At 42.4% G+C, this 11,757-nt stretch overlaps 1 protein-coding gene and 1 long non-coding RNA gene across 4 annotated transcripts; both read left to right on the top strand.

The window, feature by feature from the left end:
- The first annotated feature begins 1 nt into the window (after position 1).
- On the top strand, positions 2 to 5,239 carry LOC124649462 (protein argonaute 1D-like). Of its 3 annotated transcripts, none has more exons than XR_006986650.1 (10): positions 2 to 79; positions 191 to 318; positions 920 to 983; positions 1,061 to 1,195; positions 1,354 to 1,523; positions 2,037 to 2,120; positions 3,121 to 3,184; positions 3,262 to 3,358; positions 3,540 to 3,649; positions 5,158 to 5,239. XR_006986650.1 is itself a non-coding variant. In XM_047189089.1 (5 exons), the coding sequence occupies exons 1-4, from the start codon at positions 2,092 to 2,094 to the stop codon at positions 3,587 to 3,589; spliced, it is 240 nt and encodes a 79-aa protein (XP_047045045.1). In that variant the 5' UTR covers positions 1,594 to 2,091; the 3' UTR covers positions 3,590 to 3,649; positions 5,158 to 5,239. The 3 variants fall into 3 exon arrangements, 1 of the variants encoding a protein (XP_047045045.1); XR_006986649.1 differs by having other exon boundaries at positions 1,354 to 1,573; XM_047189089.1 differs by lacking the exons at positions 2 to 79; positions 191 to 318; positions 920 to 983; positions 1,061 to 1,195; positions 1,354 to 1,523 and having other exon boundaries at positions 1,594 to 2,120.
- Positions 5,240 to 5,577: 338 nt separating this feature from the next.
- LOC124649461 lies at positions 5,578 to 8,673 on the top strand. Its single transcript, XR_006986648.1, has 3 exons — positions 5,578 to 5,713; positions 7,405 to 7,622; positions 8,291 to 8,673. It is a non-coding gene; the product is annotated as an uncharacterized LOC124649461 (long non-coding RNA).
- The last annotated feature ends 3,084 nt before the right edge of the window (positions 8,674 to 11,757 follow it).

Genomic DNA, 11,757 nt, shown 5'->3' with positions numbered 1-11,757 from the left:
CGACATGCCGATGATCATATTTGGCACCGATGTTACCCATCCCCACCCTGGTGAAGACAGTAGCCCTTCCATTGCTGCAGTAAGTTGAAAAATCTCGTTCGTGCTCCATGTTTAGTGATTGTTCTTGTCGATACCACTCCACACTACGTGTTTGCGAAAAAACATTGATCTGCAACCATTTTCCATGCAGGTTGTGGCCTCCCAGAATTCACGTGAGGTGACTAAGTATGCCGGCATGGTCCCTGCTCAAGCTCACTGGCAAAATTTGATGGAGTATCTGTGCAATGTCACCCATGATCCTACTTTTTGTCGCCTAAGGTGACCAAGTATCCCTCATTTCCTCAAGTCTCCCCTTTTCTGTCCTACTTTCTGGCACAAGTCATGTAAACATTCGGTCGCATGCATTGGAAGGGAGGTTTTTCTCATATCCTTCAAAAGACCAACTAGAGAAAAGTTATATATCTATGCTTCATGGCAGAAACTTACACTCATGTTGTTTTGTAAGCAAAAATACCAGCACTAAGCTGGCCAATCACTTGAAATCGTGGACATCTATAATGGAATTGACTAGTTAGTGTTGCTTTTTTTACCAAGTCAAGGTGACATTGTTTGAGTTTTCTTTTATGATGAGAACATAATATATGTCTAAGATGACAAATGGGAATCCCGTGCACAGAACTTGTTGGTAATGTTATGTGGCTTGCTTGTTTTCTCTATGGTGCCTAGACTGAAGTTTGATTCGAAAATATCTCACAGTATACTTGAGCATGCTCTAGGACTCTCAGTCTTGTTTTTTTCCTTTTTTCCTTTTTTCCTTTTTTCCTTAACGGAAGCTTCTTTTGAAAATTTGTGAATATATACACAACATACTGTACTTGAGCTGTTTAGCATTGGGACTAAAGGTGTCTGCCTTTCACAGGGATGGTGTCAGTGAAGGCTAGTTCTACCAAGTTCTACTGCATGAGCTCGACGCCATCCGAAAGGTAACAAACAAACAATTCCCCCCAATTTTTTTAGGATTTTACATACTCCCTTCTGATCCTATTCATACGTGTCTCAGGCATGCGCGTCACTGGAGGCGAACTACCAGCCTCAGGTCACGTTCATCGTGGTACCGAAGCGCCACCACACCAGGCTGTTTGTGCACAACCACAACGATCAGAACAAAGTCGACCACGCGGGAACATCCTTCCATGTGAGTGTTGTCATGCCAATAGCATTGCATATATAGGCAGCGGTTTCATGGCATATAACCATACTAGTGCTCTCATTTTACTAAGAGGGTATCAGCTATTATCATCCTAATTTCATGCCTTGAGCTGCATACTAACAGAAAAGGCTTTTTTCTTGCAGCTAATTGTTAATAGATGGGAGCGGTGGCCTTATGGAACACAACCTGCAGCAGCAGCGATAGGAGCTGCAGCAGGTCGAGATCGACATCCGCCTACCCACGGATCATCTGGGTACAGAGCAGGTTTGGGGAGCCTACCAACGTGCATTTTGTAGCAGCTGGAAAGCTCAAGGTCGCATTGCTTTCATTGAAAATTCTCCATGCTTGAAATATTCACTTCAGGTTGGTAGGCTGCCATTACTTGCTGGCAACCGAGCAAGCAATAGTTAGCTCATCTGTCTTTCGTTGATACAATATCATGCATATTTGATGCATACATGCCTTGCTGAGTTGCTGTGACTTATTTGACATATTTGATGTTTATGTTGTGTGACCTATTCGTTCATTCAAATAGATGGACTGCCCTTTTCTTTTATTAGTGGTTTCAATTTTATTTCCTTTGACATTATTCTATCTTTTGAATTGCTGAATATTAGTAGCACTGCAGTTATAGTCAGCAGTAACACAACATGTACAAATTTGAAGGTATTGCAACTACTATGACAAGTTTTTCTTCTTCTCAAATTACTTTGCCTTTCCAAGACAGTAATTCTGGTAGTCACCATATTGATTTTTATCCCAAGTTTTGTTTAAACATTTTATTGTTTTCTTTTCTGGTTGGAATTTAACTTGCGTCTTTCTTCAGGTGAAACTTGGTAACTATTTGGCTTCAAGAATACCAGGCATGGGAAACTTATCAAATGGCCTCTTTTTCGTCTCCGCGCTTTAGGTAAGATTTTGGGTTACAATTTTTCCCCTCTATGAGCTCTGTGATACTGTGGCTGTATTTGCATCTAGGCCTAGTTGTTAGAGGTTCTTATGCTAGTACTTATGGCAAGCCACTAGATTGAATGATTTTGTGCTGTTGTTCTTGTTTGGTACTATTTGTTATGAACGCAATTAGTTCTTACTTTGGTCTTGATCAAGCCTTGCCTAGGGAGTTAGTACTAGCTAGCAACCGAGCAAGAAATAATTAGGTCCCCTTTTTCTCATCGATTTGATATCATGCATACTTCATGCATACATGTGCGGCGGTGATTTCTTTCTTTTTTTGTATTCAATTCCTTTTGTCCAAATTATTGGAAACTAGTCATGTATACTTGTTGGTGCACATGTTTTAAATTTTGCGGTTCATTCATAAATTTTCATTTCTCCGTGTATCCCATGTATAGGTAAGATCATCATGCACGTCTGGATCCTTGCACTCATTTATTTGCATATGCATCTTTAGTGCACATTAAACATTCGGTCGCATGCATTGGAAGGGAGGTTTTTCTCATATCCTTCAAAAGATCAACTAGAGAAAAGTTATATATGTATGCTTCATGGCAGAAACTTACACTCATGTTGTTTTGTAAGCAAAAATACCAGCACTAAGCTGGCCAATCACTTGAATTGTGGACAGCTATAATGGAATTGACTAGTTAATCATGTTTTTACTGAGTTAAGGTGACATTGTTTGAGTTTTCTTTTATGATGGGAACATAAGATTTGTCTAAGATGAAAAATGGGAATCCCATATACACAACTTGTTGGTAATGTTGGCTTGCTTGTTTTCCCTATGGTGTCTAGACCGAAGTTTGATTAGAAAATATCTCACGATATACTTGAGCATGCTCTAGCACTCTCACTTGTTTTTCTTTTTTCCTTAGCAGAAGCTTCTTTTGAAAATTTGTGAACATATATTTGAGCTGTTGAGCATTGGGACTAAAGGTGTCTGCCTTTCACAGGGATGGTGTCAGTGAAGGCCAGGTCTACCAAGTTCTACTTACCGAGCTCGACGCCATCCGAAAGGTAACAAACAAACAGTGCCCTCCAATTGTTTCAGGATTTTACACATTCCCTTCTGATCATATTCATATGTGTCTCAGGCTTGCGCGTCGCTACCAAAGCGCCACCACACCATGTTGTTCGTGCACAACCCCAACGACCAGAACACGATCAACTGCAGCGGCAACATCCTTCCAGGTGAGTGTTGTCATGCAAATAGCATTGCATATATAGGCAGTGGTTTCACGACACATACCCATTTATGTTTATTACTTGCGCTCTCATTTTACATAGGGGGTATCAGCTAATTATCATCCTAGTTTCATGCCTTTAGCTGCATACTAACACAATTTTTTTGCCTGCAATTAATTGTTAATAGATGGGAGCGGTGGCCTTATCGAGCACATCTTGCAGCAGCAGCAGCGCTAGGAGGTGTAGCAGGTTGAGATCGGCATCCGCCCATCCACGGATCATCTGGGTACAGAGCAGGTCGGGGAGCCTGCTAACGTGCATTTTGTAGCATCTAGAAACCTCAAAGCCTGTCGTCTTGCTTTCATTGAAAATTCTCCATGCTTGAAATATTCACTTTAGGTTGGTATGTTGCCATTACTTGCCGGCAACCGAGCAAACAATAATTAGCTCTTCTGTTTTTCGTTGATTTAATATCATGCATACTTGATGCGTAGATGCCTTGCTGTGACTTATTTCTATTCAATTCCTTTTGTCCAATTTATTGGAAAATTGTCATGTAAAATTGTTGGTGCCGATGTTTCAGAGTTTACGTTGTGTGACCTATTCATTCATTCAAATAGAACGGCTGCCCTTTTCTTTTATTGGTTACAATTTAATTTCCTTTGCCATTATTTTGTGTTTTGAATTGCTGAATACTAGTAGCACTACAGTTATAGGCAGCATTAGCACTACATGTACCAATTTGTAGGTATTGCAACTACTATGACAAGTTTTCATTCTTCACAAATTATTTTTCCTTCCAAGATTGTAATTCAGCTATTCATCATATTGATTTTTATCCCAAGTTTTGTTTAAACATCTTATTGCTGCCCTTTTCTGTTTGGAATTTAACTTGTGTCTCTCCTCAGGTGAAACTTGGTAACTATTTTGGCTTCAAGAATACCAAGCATGGGAAACTTTTAAAATGGCCTTTTTTTTCGTCTCAGCGTGGCTGTATTTGCATATAGCCTAGTTGTTAGAGGTTCTTATGCTAGTACTTATGGCAAGCCACTGTGATTGACTGATTTTGTGTCGTTGGTCTAGTTCCGTACTATTTGTTATGAACGCAATTAGTTTCCACTTTGGTCTTGATCAAGCCTTGCCTAGGTAGTTACTAGCTAGCAACTGAGCAAGAAGTAATTTGGTCCCCTTTTTTCTCATTGATTTGATACTATGCATACTTCATGCGTACATGCCTGGCAGTGATCTTTCTTTTTTGTATTCAATTCCTTTTGTCCATATTATTCGAAACTGGTCATGTATACTTGTTGGTGCACATATTTTAAATTTGGTGATTCATTCATAAATTTTCATCCCTCCCTGTATCCCACGTATAAGATCATGCACGTCTAGATCCCCGCACTCATGAATTTGCATATGCATCTTTAGTGCACATTAATACTCTTGGCAGGTGGTCGGATAATTTTTATATTTCTATAGATGTTATTGTTGTTGTACTGCTATTTGGAATTACTTGAATTCACTAAAAAATAGAACTTTTTTTGTTCTGGCATTTTTAACAATGCATTGTTACTAACACTGGAATATGTAGTGCTCTTCGAATCACTCGAGTTCATTGAAAAGCTGAGGTTTTTCTGCGTTCTGGTATTCAACAATGATTTGTATGGCATAATTAATTATATACTTGCATTGCTCCCTATATCCCTCATAAAAGTATGATCATCTTGCCTATTTCGATCCTGACAGATCAGTTGTATTGGACAGGAAAGATATATCATGTACTGAAGTACTTGGGTACCATGCAGGCATCTGTAAATATAAAGGAGTTGAAGGCAACAATTGGCATGGCATTACACTATACTTAATCTATTTGCAATGAAGTTTGAGCACTCGGAACCATGTGGTGAGCTTCTATTGCTTGTTCCTACATTTGATTAGCTATATTTCTTAAAGCTAAATATGTTGCATGTAGTTTGGTTGTTATTTTAGCGGTGTGTGGTGGACTTATATTCTTTTCATTTTCCATCATAAATTGTTAATTAGCACTCAAATCTTCTAGAAGGAAAAAATCAATTTACCACACTTTAAACATGTTGAGTGTTGAAGTGACAAAGAAATGCTTAGCTGGTGAGGGTTGGAGTCCAGTTTTCACAACTAGTCACGTAATAAAATTCACTCTAAGCCTGATGCCTGATTATGTGCTCGCGCTACCCTGATTCTCAGGTTCAGGATGCGCTTCAGCGTGCTACTCTTGAGAGCAAATCCCAAGTGGGCTCAATTTTTCAAGTTCTTAACACAAAAGAACCTCCTTCCAGACAAACAAATTTACTTAGGCCTTCCATGACATTGTTATGCATATGGGTATGTTCTCAACAACACAATCTTTCCGACTATTCTATACTTGATATGCTATATTTTTTTAGTTTCTTTGTCGTTCTTATGGATTTGAAAAGAACTCCATGTACCCCTTCTCGGTTATTGTTCTATATATGGATGAAAACATGGCTCGGACTAATTGTCCGTCGTGGACAATAAAAGGAAAGCCTTTTGTCCCAACTCCCAAGAAAGTTGTCTCTCTTGGTCATCTATTTTCAATCGTAAAATATATTTTTATTTGTGAGCGTGTTTAGCACTTAAAATCATCTTATGCATATTCATCAAAGAAGTGTTGGTATTTTTCTATTATAAATTGTGTGCTTTACCTTCTATCTGTGTGGAAAGAATTTATTTTTCCTTATGACAGAATTTTCCGCAGCTATTTCTACGTTCCTGGAATATTAATAGTTCATTTCCTTTCAATTAAACAACCATGGAATTTTTGTTTGAAATGAATAAGGAGCCTTCGTGTTACTTGGGTAAGTTTTGTAAGCGCTAACTTTGTGTTACAAAGCAATCCAGGTAGCCAGGTATTTCCTTTCTTATTTTCTCTCATGTTTGAAGATTGGGGTCATGGAATTTGCTTATTACTTGCAAGACTCCTATGTCATAATCCCAGAGAAGAAATTTGCTACACAGTTTTGCTCACTAGTCTTATAAAATTTGGTAGTTGTACTTATATTACTCTCTACTTTCATGATGTTACATGTCACCGGAGGTTCCCATAAAATAACAACAACATTGAGAATGCATTTTGAAGAAGGAAAATAAATGAATGAATGCTGGAAGAACATCTTGCTTCTTTAATTAATCATATGTTTTTAGTTTGGCTAGTTAGCTTTAGAAGACACTTCATCATCTATTTGTAAGTGATAAATATTAAAAATCTCAATTGTCTTGTTTGCCCTTCTTCTTTTGGGAAAGCTTTAAGGTGGCTATCATGTAAAGAAAAAGTGCAAACTACTACAGGGTACAATGATCCACATTGGCAAAGTTAGATATAGGAGTTGCTGTTTGTCTTGCTGCATCATGCATAATATCAAATGAATACTCAATAGTGACCATGTGATGTTGCTTAACTATTAAATTTTTGGACAGGAGCACTTTTTTTAAAGTAGTCACCGGGGATAGGAGCATTGATGTACTACTATTGCAATTTTGTTCAAATGAATAATCTCTGTTTGGTCTAGTACATTTTGCCATGCATGATTGTTCAATGTGTGTCGCTCGGTATGGTTTAGCTTTTCTATAGGAGCTGGAATACCTAGTTGGGGTCTGTATCAACATCTTTTTTCCTGGTAATTGCAGAATCAACACAATTAGCTGTTCGGTTTTATCACCACAACCAGAATCACTAACTCACTGAAGCAAAACATTGTTATTGTTGAGGGCGTTTTATTCTGAGCAAGAGTTTAGATACTGGATTCGGCTAGAATTCACCCCCCTGTTTTTTCCAAGCACCTGAGCAGTTCCAGTACTCACACAATTGCCTCTTAAATTTATTTCCCCCTTTGGCTTTTCGGAATGCACTCGCTTTCTCTTGGTTTGAGCACTTCCAATATGCATTGTAGTGTGGCATGAAATTTGATTTGATCAACCTAACTTTGCTACTTTCGTCGTCTAAATTTGTCTGACTAATGTTGTTTGTTCCATTTGATGCAATCATGGATGAACAGGAGTTACATGCTCAGATCTGTGTGGTGACCTTTGGTCCAAGATTGCTGCATCCGATAGCATCTTCCTTGAGGGAACCTTTGGTCCAAGATTGCTGCATCCGATAGCATCTTTGTAGTTGCTAGGACAGTTGTATGATGCGGTGGCTGTGTAACTCGGCCTCGGCTACAACATCTCCGGCGAGCTCCTGGTTCACACTTTGATCAAAGGCTCATTCATGGTAATGCCTAATACTATTTTGTTGTGGTCAATGACACTATATTGGCTTATTAGTGGAGCTACTGGCTTTAGTAGGATTTAGTAGTCATGGATGTAATTCCCAGCTTTTGTTAAATATTGACTTGCTCAGGTTGAGTCTATACACTAGGTATATATGATGTGTGAGTTGCTGGCTAGTGGTTAATTTTTTTACATGAACATGTCTCTAAAGCAATGTCATGTCCATCCTGATAGTGCAAGTTTTATTATGTTTCTAGTAGCAACTGGTTGATGGATTGCTATTGTTTCTAAAGCAATGTCATGTCCATCCTGATAATTTTGTCATGTGTGGATTGTAATCACACATGAAAGGCCTACTTTTTAACCTCGTGACAAATCAATCTTGAGCAGTTGTAATCATGCACATGCATAAATGATATGTATCTCTTGTTTGTGCTTCTACTCTGCATTATAGTCAGTAGAGAAGAATCTTGATCCGTTAATATATATTTCCTGATAGCTAGAAAACCGTGGTAGTTCCACATAGGTGTCATTTCGAGGAGACAAACTGGAAAGCCTGTTGGTTAGATGCACATATGCTGCTGCCTCGTTTCGTCGTGTCATGTGGGTTGTTAAGTTGAACCTCTGCCGCTAATCTGTTTGTTCGTGTCGTGTCATGTTTTGTTCTAGTTCCAGGATAACAGGGGGCCAGATGACGGAGTAGCAGCTGGGACCTGCAGCCTGATGTGCCTTGGATGGAAAGTGGAAGACCCGGGGCTAGAAGGAGACAAGTCATCATTTAGCGCCTTGTTTGTCAGGCCATCTCTATGCAACAGCGCTAGCTTTATTTCTGTCGCCTTAGTCAACTGTGCGGTATATATGGTTGCATCGGATGAGCAGCTGAGGTTTCAAGTCGGAAAATGATTGTGGTGTATGTAATAATCCCAGCTTTTGTTGATGTTTGCTGTTGGGTATCTTGGTATATCTGTTTGATTAGACATCTTGTTGAGATTTAGTGTCGTATGATTGTGTGCTATGTGCACTTAGTATAGTTTTGAAGAATATATATTCTTGTTGTGATCTAAATGTCTGAAAAAGAGCAAATGTCATCTTGGATTTGCGAACTGTTTAAGTAGCTGAACTACTAGTGTAATTTTCTAAAGATTGCAGGATTACCTACCTAGTCAGCGTGTTAGCTTCCTTGAGATAGCAGGATTACTTTGGCCAAATTAACAAGCTAGCAACCTCGAGACAGGTGGATCAATTAACGTCCGGCGCAGAGGCAGCTGAATTGATATGCTGGAACCGTGCATGTCAATTGAACCGAGTCCAACCGTTGGTTTCCCGAGCCAACACAAATCGTCATCATCGCTGGTTCAAGTTTATTTTTTCTTGACCGGTACCTTGACCCTGCCTAGCTAGTTGGATTGATCACACCAGCCATGAAACATACTCCCACCATTTTAATAAATAAGGTGCACCATTTCCATGTTTTTTCTTTAACCAAAAAGTACTTCAAATATATAAATATTGTAGGTATAAAATAAACATTATAAGAAACTGTTTTCAATACAAATCTAACGATACTAATTAGGTACAATATAATTAAGATGTTGCTGCTTAATTTTTTCAGTCAAAAGTTTGATTTGAAATACATGTACGTCTGATGCATGGAAAGGGAGGTAGTATATACAACACTCAAGCTTTTTTTTTTTTTTTTTTGCGAATATATACAACACTCAAGCTCCAACGTCAATCATGGCTATCAAGGTTCTTCTTAATCTTAGGGACTGTTATCTTGGTTCATTATACTAGCAGGTGTATTTTATTTGATTAGCAGCGTGCATGACAAGATGCCAAGCGTTTCCAGTGAAAAAGAGGTCATCATTAGCGCTGATCGGGAAGTCTGCAAAACTGGGCAATTAATGAGTTCTGGAGTACATGTTAAAGGAAAACCACCCGTGCATCCCGCCCCCCGAAAATAAGAGATAATGCATGTGAGAGAGATTTTGCCATCCTGTACCTTTAAATAATGGGGACGTGCGCAACTCCTAGGATGCAGTGGCAGTAACACAATTAATTCTTCATTTATAGAGAGCCGCTCCTGCTCCACGTCACTGATCCGTGGCACAATGAATCTTGTTCATCCATCTGTTTTCCATCAAGCAATGAACCAAGATTAGATAGACGAAAAATCATCTCATTCCTGCTCTTTATTTTCACTCACCAGAAATCAAACCGAGCCTTCCTCTATAAATACAAGCCTCATAGCCACATGCCGCGTGTCGGCTTCGCGTGACTTGTGACTTTGGACTTTGGCGAGGCGAGGCCGAGGGCGCCGCCATGCTTCATTGGCATCGCGAGGAGAGGAGAGGGTGTGGCCATGGAACTCCGATGACTTCAGCGTGGTGTGGCGTGGCTGTGGGAAGCAAGCATGTACTTGCTCTTCAAATCGATGGATCCAGCACTAGGTAATCAATCCATCTTGTTTTCCTTGTGCTGCCGTCGCTCTTTTCTTCTCTCAATTGGACGACACGGCAAAGGAGAGTCGCTTTCTTCTGGGAGTAATCGATAGCTTCTAGGCTGCACCATGAGGGTTATGACTGCCCTGCTGGAATCCTAGACGGAGAAGTTTCTAGGCTGCACCATGAGGGTTATGACTGCACCATGAGGGTCACGCTGAGCTGCTCCGCGCCGGACGCCTGTAGCCCCAGGCGGCGCGCATCGTGGCCACAAACAGCGTGGAGCCCGAGTCCAGGAGCACGATGAGTCGCACGCCGTTGATCGTCACCAGCAGCAACATGGTCTCCTCCCGCCGGATGCCTGCGAGCGCATGTAGGGAGACGACGAAGGCTTTGGCCTGGACCGGCCTCGGCGGCCGAAGGAGACGGCCCGGGTGCCACGGACGGCTGCGGAAATGGCGTAACTACGGCCACAGTACCCGGCGGTGGCGGCCCGTAGGGGCTCGCGAGGAACGTGCGGATGCCCGCGACCGCCTGGGATCGGGCGAGGGTGACGCTCTTGCGTCACTTTCCTGTTGGGGCCTCGCTTTGGATGTGCCGCCGGTCGGAGGGACTAGTGGAGCGCTTTGGTGGTTGGTGTCGGCGAGCTTCTCGTCTTCGGCTAGGCGGTGCGCGGCCTGGGGCTGGCGTGGATGCCGGAGCGGTGGCTCCTGGATATCGCCTCCGCCGTGTTGCGTCGAGGCATAAGGGTGTCGGCTTTGGTTGCTTGGGTGACTTGGTCGTCGGCTCGCGTGGGGACGCTGCTCCCACACCGGCGCCCCCAAACAGGCGGCCCCGATATATTTAGAAAATCAAATTCAAATATTGAAAACGATATTCATAAGAAGTTCGAACGGGGAGTCGAAGGCGCTGAAGTCCAGGTCGTCGCCGCTGGACGACCGGAAGGACCAGCTGTTGGCGCTGTCGCCCTCCTCCTCGTCGGCCTTCTCCTCCTTTGGCGCCGGCAGCTCCGATGGTCCGGCGAGGTTGACGTAGTTGGCGCCGTGGTCCCTGGCGGACCACACCGCCGCCTGCCGCGGGTCGATCACGATGTGACTGTAGTCCTCGTCGATGGAGCGGCCGATGATAAAGCTCTGGGCGGGGAAGTCCTCCTCGTCGTCGTCGACTGCGGGAAGTAGACCGGCTCCCGTTGCCCGCGGTTCGTTCCGGCGACCTCTACGGCGCGCGCGTCGGTGCCATGGTCGCCGCCTGCGAGAAGTAGACCGGCTCCCGTTGCCCGCGGTGGCGTGGACAGTAGCCGTACTCGCGGAGCGTGGCATCGATGTCGCGGCCGTACCACCAGGCACGGCGGCCGACGTTGTTAAAGCGGCCACCGGAGGGATTCGGTGTGGCAACATTCATGGAATGCACTCCACCCCCTAGTCGGTTACTTTGAAGCATGGTCGAGCCCTTGGCGCCCCTCCAGCGGTCTTGGTGCACGTACGTCCGCTGCCTCCACCTCAAGCCTAACGTGAAAATACCATGATCCACAAAAAACAGGATGAAGATATTGTTCGAACGTTCGAAATCCGAAACGCGAGCGCGACTGGATCTTGGCCGATCGAAAGGGCGCCAATGACCATGATTTTTTCGGAAAAAACAAAGAAAATAAGGAAATTGCTGGACTCAACGTGAAAATACCATGTCAACTTTACT

This window comes from Lolium rigidum, chromosome 4, assembly GCF_022539505.1.
Source record: "Lolium rigidum isolate FL_2022 chromosome 4, APGP_CSIRO_Lrig_0.1, whole genome shotgun sequence".
Lineage (NCBI taxonomy): Eukaryota > Viridiplantae > Streptophyta > Magnoliopsida > Poales > Poaceae > Lolium > Lolium rigidum.
The sequence above is the reverse complement of the archived record's forward strand: the minus strand, read 5'-3'. Positions and strand labels throughout refer to the sequence as shown.